This window comes from Enhydra lutris, unplaced genomic scaffold (assembly GCF_002288905.1).
Source record: "Enhydra lutris kenyoni isolate GAN:26980312 unplaced genomic scaffold, ASM228890v2 scaffoldscaffold12, whole genome shotgun sequence".
In the NCBI taxonomy this organism is placed as follows: domain Eukaryota; kingdom Metazoa; phylum Chordata; class Mammalia; order Carnivora; family Mustelidae; genus Enhydra; species Enhydra lutris.
In genome coordinates this window covers 52,573,503-52,597,616 of record NW_019154096.1, presented here as the reverse complement: position 1 = coordinate 52,597,616, position 24,114 = coordinate 52,573,503, and the positions used below count along the sequence as shown (strand labels likewise).

At 43.9% G+C, this 24,114-nt stretch overlaps 2 protein-coding genes across 3 annotated transcripts in view; both read left to right on the top strand.

Annotated features, from left to right (window-relative positions):
• LOC111145266 (polycystin 2 like 1, transient receptor potential cation channel) overlaps window positions 1-16,317 on the top strand; it is a 29,407-nt gene extending 13,090 nt beyond the window's left edge. Inside the window, 16 exon segments of the mRNA XM_022500073.1 lie at window positions 6,913-7,040; window positions 7,500-7,753; window positions 8,695-8,919; window positions 9,085-9,313; window positions 9,992-10,162; window positions 10,344-10,525; window positions 10,835-10,955; window positions 11,708-11,806; window positions 12,020-12,138; window positions 13,745-13,871; window positions 14,639-14,757; window positions 15,008-15,131; window positions 15,484-15,553; window positions 16,070-16,154; window positions 16,156-16,274; window positions 16,277-16,317. Of these exon segments, the coding sequence (XP_022355781.1) occupies window positions 6,913-7,040; window positions 7,500-7,753; window positions 8,695-8,919; window positions 9,085-9,313; window positions 9,992-10,162; window positions 10,344-10,525; window positions 10,835-10,955; window positions 11,708-11,806; window positions 12,020-12,138; window positions 13,745-13,871; window positions 14,639-14,757; window positions 15,008-15,131; window positions 15,484-15,553; window positions 16,070-16,154; window positions 16,156-16,274; window positions 16,277-16,317 (2,213 nt within the window).
• Window positions 16,318-17,783: 1,466 nt separating this feature from the next.
• LOC111145326 (biogenesis of lysosomal organelles complex 1 subunit 2) overlaps window positions 17,784-24,114 on the top strand; it is a 7,827-nt gene continuing 1,496 nt past the window's right edge. Inside the window, exons 1-4 of one of the 2 annotated variants that reach the window (XM_022500163.1) lie at window positions 17,784-17,874; window positions 18,211-18,327; window positions 21,592-21,711; window positions 22,386-22,490. In XM_022500163.1, coding sequence (XP_022355871.1) covers window positions 17,805-17,874; window positions 18,211-18,327; window positions 21,592-21,711; window positions 22,386-22,490 — 412 coding nt within the window. In that variant the 5' untranslated portion in view covers window positions 17,784-17,804. The remainder of the gene's footprint in view (window positions 17,875-18,210; window positions 18,328-21,591; window positions 21,712-22,385; window positions 22,491-24,114) is intronic. The other variant, XM_022500164.1, reaches the window with a different exon arrangement.

Genomic DNA, 24,114 nt, shown 5'->3' with positions numbered 1-24,114 from the left:
TTTCCTTCAATATTGTCTCTTTGTAAGACATTTAGGTAGTTTACAATCTTTCAATACTATGAAAAACCCAGGTCATGTTTTTGGGCATATGAGTTTTTCCTTTTTTGGGACTTAGCTATGTCAGAGTATGACTCTTGATACAGATTTATACACAATTATATGTTTATACCAGAATGAAGGAATTTGGAGCTTCCTTTAAGATGGTTATATTTTGAGTTTACCAAATGCTTTTTGCAATTCACCTCCTAACTCAGATATTAGACTCTTCAAATAGAGTTTTCTTATAAGAAAGCCTTATAAACTTGTGTAAAATACTAAACATTTGGCTTGATTTTTGGAAGGAGAGTCAGAGTCCCTGATTAGAAAGATTTGAGTGATAGAGGGTATGGTAATGTATTGTATAGTGGCTAAATTCCTGGTCTTTGGAGTAAGGCAGACCTGAGTTTGAATCCAAGTTCTATTTACCTGCTATATGATCTTTGGACAAGTTATTTAATAGTATAAAATGCCGATGGTAGTTCCTACTTTATGAAGTTTTTATGGGCTTATTGGACAATGTGTGCAAAGCCCAGTGCACAATAAGTGTCAGTGATGTCAATTATTGTTATTATTCAGCAACTGTGAATTCGATTTGAGGCTTAGGTTAAAAGGCATGATATAGTGTATACAAGAGAACTTGATTTCTGCCCAAGAGAATAAAAATCAATTACTCTGTGCTGGATGGTGAGACCAACACCTTGTCTCTGATTCTTCTTCTTCTTTTTTTTTTTAAAGATTTTATTTATTTATTTGGCAGAGATCACAGGTAGGCAGAGAGGCAGGCGGGGATGGGATGGGGTGGGGTGGGAACAGGCTCCCTGCTGAGCAGAGAGCCCAATGCGGGGCTTGATCCCAAAACCCTAAGATCATGACCTGAGCCAAAGGCAGAGGTTTAACCCACTGAGCCACCCAAGCGCCCCTTGACTCTTCTTGACAACGTTCTCAGTCATTGTCCAGTGTCTGAAAACTTCCTGCAATGAGGCCCTCACTATATTTAAAAGTTAGTAATGTACTGACACACAGACATTCCATATACTGAGTCAAATTCTGATTCCTTCCTGTTTCCCCTCATTCCCTGGTCTAGTGTTGCTTTTTGAAATGGAGCAATTCCACTCCTTCACTGGACCTTCAAGGAAGGAACCAGGGAGGCCCCTTGCAGGAGCCCCCTCCATGTGATCCTCAGCAGGCAGTCCGCATTGACATTCTCAGGGATGAAATGGATGTTTGTGAAGTGGTCCATTTCATAATTTGAAAGCGCAAAGTGGTCAGGAAATTCTTCCTTTGGTGGAGTTTACTCCATCATTTGTTAATGTTCCTCCTATAACTTCTACTCCTTGGATATAGCTCAGTCCTAGGAACAGAACAGAATTAGTTTGCTGTGGGAGCAGTTAGATTTGCATTGGAATCCTGGCTCTTTGGGCGAGTTTCTTCAGCTATTTGCAACTGGAAAATAGGGATGATAATAATAGCCCCCCCCACACACACACATGGTGCTGTTGTAGGGTTAAATGAAATAGGCATGTCAGGATGTCAGGCACTTTGCATAGGGCATAAAATAGATGTTCTGAGGTAATAAATGGCTACTCTGGTCTATTACTTCTCCTGATATGGAGAATGATGATGGATACACTTAGTGGATGGATGGAATGGATACACTGAGTCCCTATCAGATTCAGAAACCTCTGAACCAGATGTTCTACTTAGATAAGCTGGTTTTTCGTGGTAAGGTCAAATGATTTACCTGAAAGGAAATTAAGAGGGTGGAGTGGGGGAAAGGAGACAGCAGGTAAGATAATTGAGTTGGTTTCAATCCTTTTTCTCCTACAATATGCTGGAGGGATGTGGTCAACTCCCATGACTGCCAGTGGCTCCATAGGACAATAGACTCAGTGATTTTCCCTTGGGGTGAGGACGGGGTCCTCTAAGAGGTCTAGGTAGTTTGTAAAAGCTTTCCTATCCCTCCCTATCTCAGAAGGAAGGTTCTGACAGCCTCTTGGGAAAGAAGTTATTTCTTCTTCCTCACTCCCACTTGTGAGAACCATGGAGACAGGCACTGGGAAACATCCTGCCTTCTTGACAACTCTATCAAAGACAAGTGGGATTATGTAGTGACAGGTCAAGGCAGTGGTTCTAGTATGGTCCCAGAACCAGTAACAGCAACATTACATGGGAATGTATTGGAAATGAAAATTATTGAGTTCCATCCTATAGCAGACTGTGTTTTAATAAGCCTTCCAAGTAATTCTGATACATGCTGCAGTCACCATAACATATTATGATGGGGAGAGACATAAGAGACATAAGATTTCACATAATCTAGCAATCCTGGACTTTTTCCGCCCTGCTTCTGGGTTCAGATTGCAGTAACCTCCAAGCCTGATACTCATCTGATGTTCTGGATGGTTAACATATTAGGAAGATTGAGCTGTGCTATCAACATTTCTACCATCATGTTGTGTAAGGGTTACTGGCCAACTGTACTTGCTCCCTAGGGCATCTAAGGACTAGCTTTGTTTCTCTTACCCAAGACTATGAATTTATTGCTCTCTTTGGACTGAGAACATTCCAGCCTCCTTCCAACATCTATTAAATAGGAATTATTCTTGACTATTTTGATGACTTTGCTGCCAGATGTCAAATATAGAGTCATAATACTTTATTTTGTTTGAAAACTATTAATTTGTTTCATTCTACTCCTTTTGTGGTTCCCCCACCACACTTTTGGTTTAGCCCAACAAACACTTATTGAGGAAAATATTAAATACCCGGCACTTTGCTAAATGAATGAAACGTAGTCCTTGTCTCCTGAGGAGCATATGATGGGGTGACTTGAACTAATTGTTAAGTACCCACTGTGTTCAATGCATTCTAAAGACATCATCTTTCATCTTTATAATATTACAAGAAAGATATTGTGTTCCCCCATTTAGTGATGAGGAATCTGAGACTCAGAGCCCAAGTCTATACTGTAAGTGACAGAGCTAAGATTTGAACATAGGTCAGTCTGGCTCCTAGGCTCATGCTCATTCGACAACAATGAATTCATTCTGAGTGCGTACATGAGCAGGGTAGGTCAGAATACTATTAAATCTTCTCTTCTGTATAATTCAATTTTAAATGTTAAGATGTACTAAAAAAAAGTTCATTCTGGGGTCACCTGGGTGGCTCAGTGGGTTAAGCCTCTGCCTTCGGCTCAGGTCGTGATCTCAGGGTCCTGGAATCGAGCCCCGCATCGGGCTCTCTGCTCAGCGGGGAGCCTGCTTCCCCACCTCTCTCTGCCTACTTGTGATCTCTCTCTCTGTCAAATAAATAAAGTAAAAAATCTTAAAAAAAAAAAAAAAGTTCATTCTGGGACATCTTTCTCAATAGGTGGTATGTTTTTTTTTAAAGATTTTATTTATTTATTTGACAGACAGAGATTACAAGTAGGCAGAGACGCAGGCAGAGAGGGACGGGGAAGCAGGCTCCCCTCTGAACAGAGAGCCCATGCGATGTGGGGCTTGGGGCTTGATCCCAGGACCCTGGGATCATGACCTGAGCCCAAGGCAGAGGTTTTAACCCACTGAGCCACCAGGCGCCCCTCAATAGGTGTTTTTAAGGATAGACACCAATGACCCAGCAAGGTGTTTCACATGTTAGACTTTGAGTAATGTTTGCTTAATGAATATAAAATGTGTCTTTAGAATAGTCAGGTTGGTAGACTGTAATATGTTCTACCAAGTGTCTATCTAGGGTATGAGATATAGTAATTTGAATTTCAGAGAGGTGGGGGTGTGGCTAAGCACCCCTCATCTCCTAAGATAAGTACAAAATTTGCTGAAATAATTGTTAACAAGGAAGAGAAGGTATCTGGGTAGAGAAGGTATTGAATAGGTACTCCACAAGGCATAAACCATAATTTACAAAGTTTTAAAATGGTTTCTTGGTCTTTTCTGTTTACATGTACTTCAATTAAAAAGTTACAAAGAATACTGAATTTCTGAGTGTCAGTGGGCATTTGACCAGGTGAAATAATTTCTCTCAAAAGACATAGTCTTTACTACTTGGGTAATAATCAGAGATGTTATGCTTCCATAATGGTTGACAAACAGTTCAGAGCAAGTTAATTCTGAGTATAATTTACAACTGGAGAAATGGAAGAGAAAAAGTTACAGCAAGGAGTACCACCTAGTGGCCATCAAGAAGCTGCAACAATTTAATCAGCCTTTGGCATTAGGAAAAATTCAGCACACTGACCATCCTTCTAACTCTGTGGTGGGCTCTAAGCAGACAGAAGCTTGACTTCCAAACCATTTTCTAGATCTGGAAAAGTTGAATGAGAATCCTCCAGATACTAAGCACAGGTAATCACAGATTTTAATCAGAGAGAATTAAAGTTGTTTCTTGGACTTAATAGAGTGGAATGGGGAAATGTGAAATCATAATGCTTCCTTTGCTGACTTCCCCCTGGAAAAGTGTGATATTGCTTGTGTCCAATCCATGACCACTCATTAGTCCCTCTTTCCTGTAAGACTATAGATGAGCTCCAGGGGAGGTAGGAATTTGTAAAGGAAAAAAATTTTTTTAAAGATTTTATTTATTAGAGAGAATGTACATATGAGAGAGAGAGAGAGAGAGAAGGAGTGTGTGTGTGTGTGTGTGTGTGTGTGTGTGTGTGTGTGTGTCAGAGAGAGAGAGAAAGAGAGAGCGAGCAGGGGCAGGGGTAGAGGGAAAAGCAGACTTCCCACTGAGCAGGGAGGCCAACGTGGAACTCTATCCCAGGACCATGGGATCATGATCTGAGGCGAAGGCAGATGCTTAACCAACTGAGCTACCCAGGCACCCCTGAAAAGGAAAATTCCTAAAGAGAATTGCTCACAAGAGACTGACAAATCCTACTTTAATTTTTTATGTAATTCTAGACTTACAGAAAAGCTGCAGGAATAATACAAATAATTCTTATATATATATTTCTTAAATATGTACATTTTACCATGCTTACATTTCTTTTATTGCTCTCTTTCTCTCTCTTCATACACACACACACACACACACAAACACACACATGCATGCATGCACATAATCTGAGAATAAATTACAGATGTAATGCCCTGTTGTTCCTAAATACTTTAATGTGTAACTCTAAAAATAGGGACATTCTCTTACTAAAGTCAGGAAATTATCATTGATTCAGTACTATCATCTAATGAACAGACCTTATAATTTCATCAATTATTCTACTAATAGACTTTATAGTAAAAGAAAAAAATTATTGCCCAGGATTTAATCCTAACTAAATGCACATATTACATTTAGTTTTTATGTTTCTTCAGTCTTTTAAAATCTAAACAATTCTTTAGTCTTTCTTTATCTTGCAGGACTTGGCTAAGAAATTAAGCAACAATATCATACACTAACAAATTTTAAACTATAGAAACAACAAAAATCCATGAGTTCATGCTGATACATATAAATGACTAACTAGGGGCGCCTGGGTGGCTCAGTGGGTTAAGCCTCTGCCTTCGGCTCAGGTCATGATCTCAGGGTCCTGGGATCCAGCCCTGCATCGGGCTCTCTGCTCAGCAGGGAGTCTGCTTCCCTTCCTCTCTCTCTCTGCCTGCCTCTCTGCCTACTTGTGATCTCTGTCAAATAAATAAATAAAATCTTTAAAAAAAATAAATGACTAAATGAGGAAGAAGGAAAAGTTCTTCCTTTTTTTTTTGAAAGTTTTTTTTTTTTTTTTTAAAGATTCTAACTAACAAATGCAGAAGGAATGATGTAATGGAATGAGAAAAATCACAACTTGACAACCATGGTAGTAATAATCAGGCAAAAGTCATTAATGGATATTAAAACTAGTAGGTAAAAGATTGATGAGTAATAGGATGTTTACACAATTTCAAAGTATTTCCCCACAAAATACATATTAATTACAAAGAGAAAAATAATTTTACATTGGAGAAAGCTGGAAGACACTGCCTTAACAAGGGATGAAATTTAACATCACTAGTAATGATACAGTTAGACGATGTGTACCTTCTGATAGGAAGCTCTGAGAAGGACACACATCACTTTTTGGGTATTCTTTGCCAAATGTATAACCTGATTTTAAACACAAGAAAACATCAAGCAAATCTAAATTGGGGAACAGTCTATAAAAGAAATGGCTTATATTCTTCAAATACAGAATTTTAACTTAGAAAACTAATAGCTTCCCTTGACCGCCCAACTTTAGACTGGGTGTATGGGTTAGGGTGGTTAAGGAAGATTCAGTTCTTCAGGGCAAAAGTCAGGTCTTTTTTTGATCTGGGGATGCTCTGAGTCCTTCCATCAGGAGACAACTGTGCCCATCAGGATACCCTGGGGCCAGAGGTGTTATGCCTTTCCCCTATTCCCATTGCTATGGAGTCATTGACTCCAAGATCCAGGAGACCACATCTCCATTGTAAGGCGTTTGGCCAGGATCTTGGAGTACTTTAGAATTCAGAGGTACTTTCCCAAGGGCATAGATAAAGGACAAATGAAAGGAAGCACTACCTGGTGCAGAAGATGGAAATATCTTGGTTCTGGGGAATAAGAACTAGGAATTTAAGCTGGTTTAAGAAGAGAAAAGTGAATTTTCAGAATGACAATATGAAGAGACAATTTCTGAGTGGAGTTCAGTCTTTCTGAGGTAAGTTGAGAGTAGAGGAGGAGACCTTGTAGCCTACTATATTCCCTGGTTTCCCCAATGCTCTATTAGCCTTCCCAACCAACTCTAGGGGTGGGTAGGTCCAATGGGGTCCCAATTAGGTAGGCATCTCTGGCCCCAAGGCAAATGGGCTTTCCTGTCTCCTCTGGAGAATGGATATGGGAAACAATGAGCAGGACACAGTCTCTTCGGTTGGTTTCTAGTGACTTATGGAATGACAAGCTCCAGTGCCTATTATTATACCAAAGTGATGTCCGAGCTCTTCTTACATACCCCATCAGACACCGGAGTCTCCTTCCAAGCCATCAGCAGCATGGCAGACTTCTGGGATGTGAGTATGAGATCACCTCTACCTCTCCCCTCTCCTTTTCAATGGCCTGAAGCATAAAGTCACAGGCCAGGCCTCAGGAATGTCAGACAGTAGACCAGGCCATATCCAGAGACCAGACCATTCTGGGACAAGGCTAAGTCAAAGGGTCAAGCAAGAATCAATGGGTCAGACTAGAGCTTAGGTGAAGGTAGATGAGAGACTGGGATGATGGTCAGGAAGTCAAGCCAGTAGTTAAATTAGTATTGAGAGTCAGAGATAAGGCTGAACTTCAAAATGCATTTTGAATAAAGGATAGTACTACATCAGGTCAAGAACTGGTCAAGGTTCACAGGTCAGCTGAGGAGTCCAACAGAAGCAGATTAGAGACAAGCTGGAAAGTCAAGCAGTGAAGGCAAATGTCATTCCAAGAATAAAGTTCAAGATGAGGCAGGGTCAAGCTCAACCCAGCTTGTGGTCTAGTTTGCCCAGGGCCCACTACTGGACAGTTTGTATTGGACCAAATGGTACAACAACCAGAGCCTGGGCCATGGCTCCCACTCCTTCATCTACTATGAGAACCTGCTGCTGGGGGTTCCAAGGCTACGGCAGCTAAGGGTCCGCAATGACTCCTGTGTGGTCCATGAGGATTTCCGTGAGGACATTTTGAGCTGCTACGATGTCTACTCTCCAGACAAGGAAGAGCGTCTCCCCTTTGGGCCTCTCAATGGCACAGCGTGAGTGAGTCCCCCCACCAATGTTGCTGGGCTTGCTTCTCTGAGCCACCATCCTGAGGTTTGGGAACCATTTCCACTTAGTCTTAAAGAGCCGTAGGGGAGTGGAGAGTGGGGAGCATCTCTCTAGAATCCCATCTGTGACTTTTTGGAGATCTTTGTTTTGGTTACTCAGGAACAGAGAAGGTACATTAGCAAACAGACCCATAGCTGCTAGACTCATTTCCACACACAGATAGCAGTCACATTTGCCATACTCTGGAGGCAGTCCTGCCAGAGAAAGCATCCTTTCTTGCCCAGATGTTCTTAGAGGTATAGAGCATGGATGAAACACTGATATTGCCACTTAAGTCATTACTGAAAAGTCTGACCCTTGGACCTGATAGGGGAAGCAGCAAGAGGTTGAGGATGGATAAAGAATTATGAAAGAAGGGGGAAAGGGATGGATAAGATATGGAAGAATGGGAAGGACGGAAGTGCTCAGGGAGGAAATTTGTGGACAGAACAAGAATCATGGGGCGAAGCAGCCAGGTGCACAACCACAAGAGCAGAAAGGGTCTTTTTTGGGTTATATGAGCCAGGTGTTTCCCTAGTGTGGACTACTCAGTCTGGGATCAAAAGTAGGGCATGGGTTTGTCATCCATAGTTTTGGGGGACATGATGAGAAATCAGGAGATTTATATTTGAGTTTCAGTTCAGCCACTAACTAGCTGGATTATCTCAGACATCTCTGAGTCTTAGGTTCCTCATCTTCAAACGTGGATAGTATTTACCCTCCTTTCTCACGTAGTTGTTAGTATCAAGCAAGATAATATATGTGAAATGTATATATAATATATATGAAACTGTGAAGTCCAGGCAATCATAAAGTGTTGCCTTGCCTTGGGAGATCAGCTTTTGGACTGGCTCAGACCTCTCTGCTCAGATGGCATCTTCTGTGACAGGTGGACATACCATTCACAGGATGAGCTGGGGGGCTCTTCTCACTGGGGCCGGTTGACAAGCTACAGTGGAGGTGGCTACTATCTGGACCTTCCAGGATCTCGGCAGGCCAGTGCAGAGGCACTCCAGGACCTTCAGGAGGGCCTATGGCTAGACAGGGGCACTCGGGTGGTCTTCATCGACTTCTCAGTCTACAATGCTAACATAAATCTTTTCTGTGTTTTGAGGTGGGTCCCCTTTCCCTATTTTCTCTTCATCCATGGTTCCTGGTTCCTTTCTATGCTTGAGCCCCTTCCTTAAACTTATACCCTATAGTGGGGGTGTGGAGGAGAGGGGATGGGAAGAACTATCCCAGTCCAGGCTTCACCAGGGATCTTCCCCTCTTCCCACAGACTGGTGGTAGAATTTCCAGCTACAGGAGGTGCCATCCCATCCTGGCAAATTCGCACAGTTAAGCTGATCCGCTATGTCAGCACGTGGGACTTCTTTATCATTGGCTGTGAAGTCATCTTCTGCATCTTCATCTTCTACTATGTAGTTGAGGAGATCCTGGAGCTCCATATCCACCGGCTTCATTACCTCAGCAGCATCTGGAACATTCTGGACCTGGTGGTTATCTTGGTGAGGGATAGATATCTTATACCTGGGACATATTAGAAGGAGGAAGGGGCTCTATGCTGTTAGGGTCTCCAAGTTCTTCCTTTTGGAGTGTCACGTTTTCTTTATGACTTCTGGTCAAGTCACTGTGTTAAAGCTCCCAAAGCCAGAGGCTGATGTTCCCCTGGCTCAACTCCTGGGAAAACTGTGTCTCCCAAATGCCCTCTTCCTTTGACCTGTGATCAAGCTGACCTGTGAACCTTTTCTTTATGTACTTGTTATTTTGTTCCTCTTCTGTCTTTTGCCTTTATGACCTGTCCCTTTGAAACCCCTATGTTTTCTCTTCTCTTCTATTGAAATATTCTGCCTCTTCTCTTCCTCTTCCTCCTATGAACAGGACATATTAATTTCTTGACCAATGCTAGGAAGTGGCAGGAGAAATAAAATTACTTGGCTCCAATTCTCTGTGATCCTTTATAACCTACATATTTACTACTGGCTCCATAGCCTTCTCCTTGCAATTAAGGCATTCCCCCATCACCCTATTCAGTTCCATTTGAAACTGAAATAGTCAACAACTCGGAAGGGAAGGATTTTTTTTTCCCACCTGACTTACTTACCCCAGCTCTGGCCTAGGACCTTATCATTGAACTTCCCTTGAGATCCCGACTTCTCTGACACCTCTGACCTCTGTGATGACAGCTATCCATTGTGGCTGTGGGCTTCCACATATTCCGAACGCTTGAGGTGAATCGGCTGATGGGGAAGCTTCTGCAGCAGCCAAACATGTACGCTGACTTTGAGTTCCTCGCCTTCTGGCAGACACAATACAACAACATGAATGCTGTGAACCTCTTCTTTGCCTGGATCAAGGTACGTTGGGACCCCCACCCCCAGCAACACCTCAGGGCACTCATTTTCCCTCCCTTGGTACTTGTCTCATTTTCCTGGTCTGATTTGGCAACTCTGATGACCTCCATAGGTCTCTGGAGTGGACTATTCAAAGCTTTTCTCTCTTTTTCCTTAACTGCTTGGTTCAACATGGCACTTCCAGATATTCAAGTACATCAGCTTCAACAAAACCATGACGCAGCTCTCCTCCACGCTGGCCCGCTGTGCCAAGGACATCCTGGGCTTTGCTGTCATGTTCTTCATTGTTTTCTTCGCCTATGCCCAACTCGGCTACCTGCTTTTTGGAACCCAAGTGGAAAACTTTAGTACTTTCATCAAGTGCATGTGTGTATCGTGGCCCCTTCACTCCTCCCTGGCCCCTCACCCTCTGGCTCTGTGGGTGTGTGTATCCTTGGGGAAGCTGGGTGTATGTGTGCAGGCATGTCTGTGGTTAAAGCATCTGTGTGAGGATCTCCAGAAGCTCTGGTGTGTGTGCTCAAGTATGTCTGTACCCCGTTCTGTCTTTATCAGCTTGGAAGTGCAGTGAGAGGGCTGTCTGAGTTCACCGAAGAACAGCAATTAGTGGCTTGGGGTATGAATAGGGGTCAGGGTTATGATTAGGCTCTGGGTGAAGCCCAGAACCTTGTCTCTCAGTTTCACTCAGTTCCGGATCATCCTTGGGGACTTTGACTACAATGCTATTGACAATGCCAACCGCATCCTGGGACCTGCCTACTTTGTCACCTATGTCTTCTTTGTCTTCCTCGTGCTCCTGGTGAGCCTCCCTCTGAGAGGTGGGGAATTGGGAGCCTGAGGGGTGGAGGCATAAAGGACCTGAGGGTGAGGTTTTGCCCCCCACCAGGTTCTCTACCCAGGTTTAAGACGGGTGTCTCAAATCATGGGTGGAGAATGAGGTGGGGGAGCTCTGGGTCTCCTGAAAGCTGGTTAATGTGCTCAATATTGCTAGCACAGTCAGGCAATTTGCAGAGTATCAGGGAATCTGCAGGCTCCCTCAGTAAAGTGAAACCTCTATTCTCCAAGGATGGAAAGGGAGAGAAACGTGCCCCATGAATAGAAGTGGTTGAACTTAGAAGCTTCTATATCTATTCTCTCCTTCCTCTAGGACTAACTGGCTATTTCTATCACCATTGCTTTATACTGTCTCTTTCTCTCTGTCAACTAGGAAAGATCTGGGTTTAATATTTATTAACAAAGCCAGTAGGTTTCTTTATTTGATCATGGTTAGGGATAGATGGGTTAGATTTGGGTTAGATGATAAAGATAGCAAAACTGTACTATTAGTGAATAGTTGGCCCTTATATGGAGGTGAACTCTTGCATATGGTGGGGTACTGTTGTAGTCAGGTTGTTGCAAAGCAACTGAGTGAGGAGAGCAGGTGGATGAGGGAGCTTGATCCATCCCTAACAGGATTGTGCTGAACAGGGATCTTGGGGCCCTGAGATGTGGGGGTTAGTGGGCTGCAGAGCTCCAATTGAAAGCAGATCCAGGTCCCCTCTTTATCTCCAGAACATGTTCCTGGCCATCATCAATGACACATATTCAGAGGTCAAGGAAGAGTTGGCTGGACAGAAGGATGAGCTGCAACTTTCTGACCTCCTGAAACAGGTAACCACTCAGTATCCTTGAGCCACACATCTGAGTCAGAGCCGAGGTCTAAGGCTCTGTGTCCTGGTCTGTTTCTGACTGGTGTAGGGCCCTGTGCCCACCCTTGTGTGGTTTTGACTTATCCCTGGAAGCTTGGCATCCTGTGGGTGGGGAAGAGGGCAGGAGATGATGAGAAGCTATGGGAACTGGTACCTGTTTCCTTTTCCCTTACAGGGCTACAACAAGACCCTACTGAGGCTGCGTTTGAGGAAAGAGCAGGTTTCAGATGTACAGAAGGTCCTGCAGGGTGGGGAGGAGATCCAGTTTGAGGATTTCACCAACACCTTGAGGGAGTGAGCAACCAGAGATCCAACCTTCTCTGATATTGTTCTATAAGTCCTTGGCCTTCAAACATATACCCTTTGCCTAAAAACCTCTGATATTGGCCAATGGGCCTACAACCTTGGCTTATAGGATTTAATTTTGGCCTATAGATCTCTGATTCTGACCTTCAGAATTGTGCCCTTGGTTTAAAGGTCTCTGACCATATTCTAGAACATTCTGGACCTCACTAAACAACGCCTAGGACTAACATAATAATATAATTTCTTCATCATTACGTTACATTTCTCACTCCCACAAAACTCTGTAGTTGGTTCTGTGCTCCCCAACAAACACTGGCCTCGTCTCCTAGCCTTCCTGTTTCCCAGGTAAACATATGAACAAACACTGAACAAATATATTGTAAGCACCATTTGTGAGCCAGGCAGTGAGTAGGGCACACAATTAATTAGACAAAATCTTTGTTCTCCAGGAGCTCATACACCTGTAAGCAAATAAACTGAATCACAGAACAAGTTCAACAAAAAAGTGATTAGAAGAGAGGGAGCACAAACTAAAGAGAGTTTTCAATTCTATTTTTGAGCTTAAGGGAAGGCTTCCTGGAAGAGGTGATGTATGAATACCTATAGGAGGATGAATAGCCTACAAGTAGACAAGCAGGGGAAGTCCACTCCAAGAGATGAAAACATATACAAAGGCATAGAGGTGTTAAGTTGAACAACATGTATAGGAATAATAAGCAGCTAAGCAATGCTATGGTATCAAATAAAGGTGGGGGATAGAAGGAGAGGAGACCAGTGGAATAAACAAGGGCTACATTGGGAAAGACCTTGAATACCACCATTCTGTCCAAAGAATAGGGTGCTCAGTAGGGATTTTAAGAAAAGAAGGGATGTATTTAGACCTGTATTTTAGAATGACTATTTACTGTAGTTGCATTATAGAGGATGGATTTCAGGGGAAGAGGGTAAAGGGGAAGCCTTTTACCCGGGCACGCAGAGCATGAAATCACTGAGCTCACAGCCGCCTTCACCAGGTTTGATCAAGATGGGAATTACATCCTGGACAAGAAAGAGCAAGAACAAATGCAACAGGACCTGGAGGACAAGAGGGTGGCAGTTGGGGGGATGGGTTATTTAGGGGCAGAGATTCTTCAATAATTCCTATAGAACATTAGGAGGGCCTGAACCTTGTCAGCAGGACTAAGAGAAGGAAGACTGATTAAAACAATTTTGGGGGGTGCCTGGGTGGCTCAGTGGGTTAAAGCCTCTGCCTTCAGCTCAGGTCATGATCCCAGGGTCCTGGGATCAAGCCCAGCATCAGGCTCTCTGCTCAGTGGGGAGCCTGCTTCCCTTCCTCTCTATCTCTGCCTGCCTCTCTGCCTACTTGTGATCTCTCTCTTTCTGTCAAAAAATAAAACCTTTATTTAAAAAAAACAAACAAACAATTTTTTGGGGGTAAAATTGCCAGACCTTGGAGATCCTGGCTTTCCCACATGGTCCCATTCTTTCCCAGAAAGCAAGAGTCAGTGAGTCTGGAAAAAAAGTAGGGAGTCAGTAATTGAGAGATCACAGCCACAGCAGGTCAGAAGTCATTTCATCATACTGTTTTCCTCAGACTCGGGCACGCAGAGCATGAAATCACTGAGCTCACAGCCGCCTTCACCAGGTTTGATCAAGATGGGAATTACATCCTGGACAAGAAAGAGCAAGAACAAATGCAACAGGACCTGGAGGACAAGAGGGTGAGCCCAGCTGGTCGGTGGAGAGGCAGTGAAAGAAAACCACTCACTCTCCCCTCCCTGCCAACACACCCAGAACACAAATCCGAACTGAAAACCCTTCAATAAAGAACTCTCTAGAACAGTGGTTCTCAAACTGCTGCACATTAGAATGCCCTGGTGGGGTGGGGGTGGGGATTCAAATAATCCTCATACTCAGGTCACATACCCTAGACAGAATCTCTGGGGGAGACCAAACATCAGTACTTAAAATACTCCCCTGCTGATTCCAATGCATAGCCAAGGTTGAAAACCACTGCTCTAAAATACAGTCTTGGGAAAAGATCAGTCACCCGAGAATCCCTGATAATTCTTTCTGAAGAGTTGCCTTCTCCTTGGGACTTTCAAACTCAGGCCCTTAGCTGCCCCTGCTGTGCCTGCTTCATCCCTATCCAGTGTAGACCCAAAAATCAAGGCCAGGAGGGAAAGTGGCAGGAATTCTAGTACTATTCTTCTTTTCCCAAACGGAGTTGGCTTCTAGTGAGGGTCTCCTTAATTAAGACTTCCAAGAGCTCAAGTTTTGTTCCTGTGGCAGGTGATTCCCTCCCAGAGGTTGGGCCAGCTTTGTGTCTAGCACCACCACACTGATCTTTTTATCTCTAGAGTTTGAGAGGGAAGGGGAATAGCATGAACTAAAGCCCAAGGGCTTGGTCTTGGGAGCTCATGAAAGCAGGTGATGAAATAGGAGCTGATTACTTCCCAGGTCATCTCCTCTCTGACTTCCTGAACAGGTGGCCCTCAACGCCGAGATTGAGAACCTGGGCGGGTCCATTGCGAGTAGCCCACCAGGCGAGTCGGGTCCAGAGGCTACCAGAGCAGGTGGCTGGGTTTCAGGAGAAGAATTCTACATGTATGTGTAACCAATGGTCCAGGGATGAGTGTGTTTGTAATGTCCTACCCTGAGCTTTTTTTCTCAACTTTCTAATTTTCTGTCCTAGCCCAGGGAGAACTTCTGCCCCCCTTTAATTCTCCCTACAAGGTTGGGCCTTACCTTCTTTGCACCCATCCAGACACAGATCATAATGGCTCCCCTGCCCCTGTAGGCGCTTAGTCCCACAGATGCCTATTTCTGCTCCCTCGGTCTCTCTCAAATCCTGCAGACTCACAAGGAGAGTTCTTCAGTTGGAGACTATCCTGGAAGGAGTCATGTGCCAGGTGGATGCTGTGGGCTCAAAATTAAAGATGCTGGAGAGGAAGGGGCAGCTAGCTTCCTCCCTAGGCACGGTGAGTGGCCCTTCACCTGGTTCTTCTTGGTGCCCCACATTTGAACTCTACCATCTTTTCTACTCAGCAGGTAGAGGCAAAACATTTTTTTTTCCATTTTATTTTATTTTATTTCTTTTCAGTGTTCCAGCATTTTTTTAAAGAGCCTGTTTTTTGGCTCCTGGGGCAACATGTTCCCTTAGTGGAGGAAAGGGGTGGAATGAAGGCCTGAAGTTGGTTGTTCTGGCCTGAGAGCTGCCTTGGCCTCCAGGAAACGGTCTGAGGTTGAAGAATCAGATCCAAATTTTCTAGATAAAAGGAAGTGGGACACAAACTCCTCCTTCAAATGACCTGTCCCTTTTTCTTCCAACAGGGGGATCAAGACATTTGGGAGCAACAACAGCTGACCCCAGCTGTGACTCCAGACCCCTGGGGAGTCCAGGGTGGGCAGGAGAGTGGTGTGGGAGGGGGCCTAAAGCATCAGACATCAGGCTCCTCTCTCATTGCCTCTCCAGAGACATCCTCAGGACATGTCCTCCACTTCTAGGGCAGCAGTTCCCTCCACTGCTACTGCTGAGTCCTACCCTGTGTTTGGCCTTTTGAACCAATGTTTCTACATGTAGCTTATATCATGTTTAGTAGCTTGTGACTCAGTGTTTCTGAGTACAGCCATGTAGCTCAGTGCAGCTCTTTGAAGTAACATTTCCCACTGGGCCCCTCACTCCCTGTGCTTCCAGCTCTACTATGATGGAAAAAAAAAAGTTAATAACAAACAGAATGAAGGAAGGGAGGGTAATTTTCCCTAGGCACTTGGCATCTGGATAGCCATGATCTGGGAAAAATGTAGAAGCCAAGAGGACAGCATTATCTAGATGTCTTCCTGTTTGTCAGTGAAATTTATCCTTTGTGCATCTAGAGATCTGCTGCTAGCACCCATGGGATTCTTGTCTTCCCCATAGAATTTCCAGGTGAAAGAGAAAGGGAAACCCTGGGGGAGAGGAAACTTTCTCACTGTGGAGATTACAGTGTTGCAGAGAACTTGGGGTGATCCCTCCATCCAGGACAAAGACCATGAAGGCTCAGTTGAGGAGGCTGCCTACGACATTCCACTGACCTCTGGGAATGGACAGGGCTGTAAACAGGGACACAGATGGAGCCTGAGGAGAATCAGAGAAATGACTTCAGGATTCAAAGGTCTTTGGAATAAAATGCGGTGGGCTCTGATCCTATTCTTGCAAAGGACATATGGGTTTCTCTAGTGACTATCAATAAAGATCCTTCAAAAAATCAGGACTTTGCATTTGCTTCTGGGATTGTAGGGGAAAGAAGAGAGGATGGAGCACTTATCCCTGCCAGGAGAGGTCGACTGGCAGCAGAGACAATGTGAAGGGGCTGAAACAAGAACGTCTGGCTCATAGGAATGATTTGAAATGATGGGCATTATGACTGTACCATTTAGAGAGTGGAGACAGTGACCTAGGGAGATCTGGTGCTCATGATGAAAAGAGTAAGGTAGTCCTTATGCTGGCATGAGGGGTAGCTGGTGTGTGTGTGTGTGTGTGTGTGTGTGTGTGTGTGTGTGGTGTAGGATGTGGGAGGTAAGAGGGGGAGATGGAAAATAACTAGGAATAGGACTAAAAACTTCCACACCAAGATTTGGGGTGTATAAGTCTGTGTCCCAATTCCCACTATGTATCCTTTTCCCCTTCCCCTGTGATCTTTACCTCTTTCTCATTTTGCACCTTGCTCCCCAGTTGCTCTTTCTCATCCATTCCCTTTTCCCACCCTTTTCACCATCCCATCAGCTACACTCTATACACCCAGGAGACTCTTGAATAAATGCAATCAAGATAACCCGAGTGTATCCTCAGCTGTAAAAAGTTAAAAAGCTTTCTTCCAGAAAGACTGTATCAGCTGAAGAGAAGTAGGTGCCAACCTGCACCTTAAGAAAAGAGGGGCGGGGCGCCTGGGTGGCTCAGTGGGTTAAGCCCCTGCCTTCAGCTCAGGTCATGATCTCAGAGTCCTGGGATCGGGCCACATCATGGGCTTTCCGCTCAGCAGGGAGCCTACTTCCCCCTCTCTCTCTGCTTGTCTCTCTGCCTACTTGTGATCTCTCTCTTTCTGTGTCAAATAAATACAATCTTTTTTAAAAATTAAAAAAAAAAAAAAAAGAAAAGATAAAGGGGCAAATCAGTTATTTCACTAAGACATTGGAACGGCCAGTATTTCAGCTCAGGGGTCAATGAGTGAAGGTTTCCCAAAGGCTGGATGAGACTACCTTCAAAAGCATGGATTCTCTTAGAAGTCTTTGGCAACGAATACCAGCCTGGGTGGGAAGTGCCTAGGCAGAGGATAACCTGTCCTTGTGACTTTGGTCAGCAGGCCACCAGAGCTCAACCAACCCCATATAGGTCGTCGGTTTTACTAGATTAATGACGGGGATGAGCGCATTCTCAGTTCCAGACATCGCGACTATGGCAACGGATCGACTTAGGATAGCTCATTTTAGCTTCAGTTTCAGCTTTAAGCTTACTCTTTGTTATTACTCCCCGTAAGCCGCAGGACTCAGCAGAGAGGTGGAGTATCCCAGGGCTGCGAACCCAGGGCGGGGAGGGTGGGGACGGCGGGGTGGGCGGGGCACGCCCGGTGCGCAGGCGCGGGTGTCCCACAACCGGAAACAGCGCGGGGCCAGGCATGGCGGCGGCGCCGGCGGCGGCGGCGGCAGAGGGTGTCCCCGCGACCCCAAGAGAGGAGCCGGTTCGAGGTACGTAGAGTAGCTGGGGATGAATTGTCTGGCAGAAGGCCGGGGGCTCACCTAACCGCAGCGAGCAGGTCGGAGGGGCGCACCTGACGGGACGACTGAGATGGGGTTTGGCCACGGGATCGGGTCTGAGCCAACGGCCGGTGCAAGGGAGCAGAATTGGCGTGTCAGGTGGGGCAAGGACAACGTGAGGGACTTGAAATTATGGTACAGGGAGAGCGGAGCCGACTTGATCGAACGAGGACAGGTGAAGGGATGTGGGGCTGTGGGGAGTGGGTGCCATGGCTGGATTAGGACCGGGTGTAGGGCAAGACACTTACTCGTTCTCTTTTGATTCAGACGATGCCGCCGTGGAGACAGCTGAGGAAGCAAAGGAGCCGGCTGAGGCTGACATCACTGAGCTTTGCCGGGACATGTTCTCCAAAATGGCAACTTACCTGACTGGGGAACTGACGGGTGAGGCGGGATGTGGGCTGATTCGGGTACCGCCCTACATCACTCGCTGGAGCTGTAGTTTGGCTCTGGGAGCTGTGAGGTGCTTTAGCAGCATCCGTCTTTGGCTCCCTCCCCAACTCCCCATGCCCTGAAATATGCCTGTTGGAAGTTTGGGAAGGTTATGAGTGGGAAAGAAAAAGGTCCGTTCCTTCCCTGGAGAAATTCACTAGCTAATTTCAGAAATGCATAAAAATGCCTAATATAACTCTGCAAGCCTCGGTAGTGTACACAAAGTATGAGAAGACAAAAAAGAATTGATCAAGACGTGCTTCCTTGGGGAAGGTGTATTTTTAGCAGGATTGTGAAAGGAATGACTGACCAAAAAAGGGGGAAACGATGAGTGAGTGAGGCGGTATAAGGGAACAGTTTGTTCCCTTAAAGCAGATGTATTTACTGGCACAAAGAGAAATGAAATTGGGGAATGGAGAGTGACCTGTAGATTTAGGACCCTACTAGGTTGCTCTGAGGATTTGGTCACCCACACTTTGCGGCATGATTAATTTTGAGTTCATTGTGTATTTGCAGGTGAACATATATATAACCTATGTGTGGAGAAAGGTCCAAAAAGTGAAGTTTGCTCCTGTGGCCTCTCATAAGTATTGTTTCACTTCCCCAGGAAATTGCTGTGAGCTAAATTTGGGAACCAGAATTAATGAGAAAAGGCTTGGTGCAGAATGGGAGGGCTTGTGAGGCTCTATCAGTTTTTTAGTTATTTCTGAGCAAGAGAAACCAAGTAACAAATAATAGATTTTTGACTTCCCTTTAAAAATTCCAAAGATTTGGCAATACTAGTTCCCCATTCTTGTAATGCTGTGATTGACTAGAGCTGAGCAGCTGTCTCCTCTAAATGGACTAGTGCCATGCAGTGTTTTCCCCACCACTCTTTTTCCTCCCTTTTACTGTGACCTGATCAGTTGCCATTTATCACTGTTCTTATAGTGTTGTTTTGTTAGTAGTGGTAGAGAAACAATTTTCTGTGCCAATATTTCTATCCAGGTTGGTAAAGTAAATGATAGGTAAGACGACTGTGTGTTCTAAGAAATGGGAGAGAGCATATTTCTTTGTGGAAGTGAATAATCTTATGTGTTTAACATGCCAACACTTGGCTTGCTTCATTCATTTACATGATCTTGCAGGCTTCTAGGTACTAGAGTGTGACCCTTGGTTTTTTTTTTAGAGAGACTAATTTGCTAGCAGTGAAGGTGTATGGTTGTGGAGGAGAGAGCTCAGACACATGAGCAAGTTTTTGGATGAAAAGTAATGATGATGGTCAGTGACAGGGGACGGTAAAAGGAATGGGAAGGAAAGCATGGGTGCAAGAATACCACAGAAGTGGAATTTAGAAGTGCCTGTGGAGGTATGGGAGCAGCCTAAGGTGTTCTAGGTTTTAAACTGACGGTTCCATCACCTAAAATAGAGAAGTGGGAAAGCAGAACAGTGTTTAGTGTAAAAATGTTTTTGGTTTTGGCTTAGCTGATTTTAGATATTACCAGGACACTCAGGTGACTTGCAGACGTGAGCCCTGAGCTCAGAGAGTGATCAGAGTAGGGGAAACAGATCTGGGAGTCACGTGCACAGGGTGTGAGTCAAGGCTCTGCAGGATGAGATAGGCAAGGACATGCTTAGGGGTTGCTGACTGTACTTATGGCCTCAACTATAATCTCAGTGAATGCTTGTATAGGGCAATTAGTTTGTTTCTAACAACAGTTCTTAAAACATCTAGGTTTACAAATGGTTTACTTACAATAAAATTAATTTTAAACAGAATGTAATTTCCCTGTGATTGTCATTCTTACTTGTACAGATGCTTTTTTGAGTCTGAAAGGAAGCTAGCATCACCCTGGGAATGCCCATAGGAATGTGCCACCCATGTAAACATCAGTTGGGTCACAGCTGAGAAAAAGTTGGGAAGTGACAGTTAAGGATGAATGAGAAAGGACCTAGCATAGAAACCTACAAAGAGTGAATTGAAAGAGATGAGAAAATCAGGATAATAGGATGATGTGGCAACCAAGGGAAATGAGCATTTTGTGAAAAGAGGGAGATCACAGAGTCAGGTACTATGGAGAGGTTCAGGAGGATAATAACTGAGAAAACGCTGTGGATTTGGTGCTTTGCAGAACACCAATGACCCCAGAGCGTGTAATTTCCTTGGATGATAGGGGCAGAGGCCAGGCTGCAAGGGTTTTCATGAGTGAATGCTGAGGAAGAGGAAGCAGTGAGTATGAGCTGGTCTTTCAAAAGGGTTAGCAGTGAAGCTCCTTTGCTTTACTGAGCAAATGATGTAGGTGTAGCAGAAGAGAGTGAGTGCTTTTGAGCTGGAGAGAAACCTGAATGTGTTTCTAGAGAGAGAGGAAGCTGCCAGGATAGAGAATTTGAAAATGCCAGGGAAAGGAGATGATTGAAAAGAGGCCCTAAAGAAGAGGAAGCAAGAGCATGGGAGACATGTTGGCAAAAATAGGGGGCACTCCTGCCTCTTGGGAAGATAAAAAGGTACAGAGAAGTTTTGAAGTGAGGCACAAAGGTTGACGCAACTCATGTAAGTGGAATTTTCCACTTTTCAGGAAAATTTGCTTTGAGTAGCCATTTGCTTTGAGTAGAGATGGGGAAGGGAACTGAGGGTATGAAAAGAAGTACATAAAATGCAATATAGAATCACACAGTAATAAATGAGTTATTGAGAAATGGTGAGGTCCTAGTTGATTTATATGTATTTATGATGCAGTCCTTCAGATTACGTGTTATCATACCATAAATAGCAAGACTGTGTCACCTCTCTCTTCTTAGAACATGAATTTATGGGTCGCCTGGGTGGCTCAGTGGGTTAAAGCCTCTGCTTTTGGCTCGGGTCGTGATCCCAGGGTCCTGGGATTGAGCCCCGCATTGGGCTCTCTGCTCGGTGGGGAGCCTGCTTCCTCCTCTCTCTCTCTCTGCCCATCTCTCTGCCTACTTGTGATCTGTCCGTCAAAAAAAAAAAAACATGAATTTATTATTTACCTCTTTAACCAAGATTCTGAAGTCTCTGGATCTTACTTGGTTTAAATAGTTTGCTGATTATTACCTGAGTTTCTGCTTAGGCATTCAGAGTACACAGGCTGAGTATGAATGTCATAAATCAATAGTGGCCTGCTCCTTTGACATTCTCTGGGTCCTGCCTGGAGCTACCATTTGGCCCATGATTCCACATTCCAGTGATCTATGACAGATCTTCTGTTTCTTTTAAAGCCACCAGTGAAGACTATAAGCTCCTGGAAAATATGAATAAACTAACCAGCCTGAAGTATCTTGAAATGAGAGATATTGCTATAAACATTAGTAGAAACTTAAAGGACTTAAACCAGAAATGTAAGTAATAGTTTTTATAATTAAACATGTTTGTATTTAGTATTCTTTTGTGCTTGGGATTGTGGAGAAGTGGAGGGAATATGGCACCTGTCCTGAGGGAGCTCATTCTCTAAAAGTGAATTACAAAGTTATGGTGAATTTCTTCCATTTTGAGGCTTAGCATATTTTGTTATGGTTATTTCTGCTTCTGAATCTTGATATGATCACTTTAGTCCTGTCAGATTTTAGTAAATTTATTTAAAAATGAAATCCGTAAAGGACTACTGTATAAGCAGAAAACCGGAACATCTATAAATGGAAAATGCTAATTTAGACTGGCAGAATATATTTTTCCATTGACTTATATTTGTGTTCCCTATCTCTAGAGTACTCTTTCTTGGTAGGGGATTACTTAGGAAACTGAATCTGTAAGGGAAGGATTGTTTGAGGAGCAAGAAATTTAAAAGAAAGGAAAATTAGTGGATGAGAGAGACTTGCTTTGCCCAAGTCACAGTTCTGCCTGATCAGCTAGCTATTGTCTGCTAGTGTTTGTCCTGCCAGTGATCAGAATCATGTCACCCTACCTACTGTGTCTTGGGCAGAGCTGGAGGGACACTAGCATTTTTACTTTCCCACTTTTTTCTACACTCTGTGTTGAAACCGAATGAACACGTGGTCTGTCTTTGTTTTCAAAGATGCTGGACTGCAGCCTTATCTGGATCAGATCAATGTAATTGAAGAGCAAGTGGCGGCTCTTGAGCAGGCAGCCTACAAGTTGGATGCATATTCCAAAAAACTGGGTAACCATTTTTATGTCAGTTTTGACTAAGAGTGCCCTGCCCGCCAGCCTGACCTTAGTTAATAGGATAGTTAACATTGATGTGCCTGTGATGATCTATTTTAATTAAGTTTCACGAAAACCTAGTGAGAGTAATTTTTTAATGGTAGTAGTAATAAAAATACTATTTTCTGAGAGCTTAATGATATATATCAGGCACTGTTCTTAGTGCTTTACATGTATTACCCTTTTATCCTCCCAGTGTTCTATGAGATAAGTACGTGATTTTTATCCCCATTCTTTGAAAGAGGAAACTGGTCAAAAGGGTTAAATAACTTGCATAAGGATACAAAGCTAGCATGTGAAAGAGCTATATTCCCAACCAGGTCTGTTTGATTACAAAGCTCAAGCTCTTAAAATTGGGGTTCAGCAGGCTGAAGCATCCTTAGTAATGTAGATGCCTATGTCTTAAAAAATGGAAAAGTCAATCAAGAGTTTTCTTGAAGGATTAATTTTCCTTTAATGAGGAAACTGGTACTTGTATTATTGATGGCTTACTAACTGGCTCTGGGTTTTATATCTGCAATTAAAAATAATGGAGTTGTCTTTATCCTAGATATAATTTACAGATTATTTTATTTTCATCATTGACAATTGTTGGCTACTTCGGGAGAGAGGTCTGTAACAGACTGAGATTTGACATGAGTGGTGATTAACAGTTTAATTGTCCACAATTAAATTTACTAAATGGTGACTGAACCTTACTGTATAGAAGGCATTGTACCAGATGATTTCAAGGTTTGTTTTGATTTATTTTTTTCAAGGTTTTATTTTATTTTATTTTTAAAAATATTTTATTTATTTATTTGACAGAGAGGTAGAGATCACAAGTAGGCAGAGAGTCAGGCAGAGAGAGAGGGAGAAGCAGGCTCTCCACTGAGCAGGGAGCCTGATGCAGGGCTCAGTTCCAGGACTCTGGGATCATGACCCGAGCTAAAGGCAGCTGCTTAACCAACTGAACCACCCAGGCGCCCCTTTTTCAAGATTTTAAAGAAAAAGATAATCTGTCACATTAAGAGGCAAAATGTTGAAAATAGAACTACCCTATGACCTAGCAATTGCACTACTGGGTATTTACCCTAAAGATACAAATGTAGTGATCCGAAGGGGCACATGCACCCGAATGTTTATAGCAGCAGTGTCTACAATAGCCAAACTATGGAAAGAACGTAGATGTCCATAAACAGATGAATGGATAAAGAAGATGTGGTATATATACACAATGGGATACTATGCAGCCATCAAAAGAAATGAAATCGGGGCGCCTGGGTGGCTCAGTGGGTTAAGCCGTTGCCTTCGGCTCAGGTCATGATCTCGGGGTCCTGGGATCAAGTCCCGCATCGGGCTCTCTGCTCAGCAGGGAGCCTGCTTCCCTCTCTCTCTGCCTGCCTCTCTGTCTACTTGTGATCTCTCTCTGTCCAAAAAATAAATAAAATATTAAAAAAAAAAAGAGAGAAATGAAATCTTGCCATTTGCAATGATGTGGATGGAACTGGAGGGTATTATGCTTAGTGAAATAAGTCAATCAGAGAAAGACAACTATCATATGATCTCCCTGATATGAGGAAGTGGAGATGCAACATGGT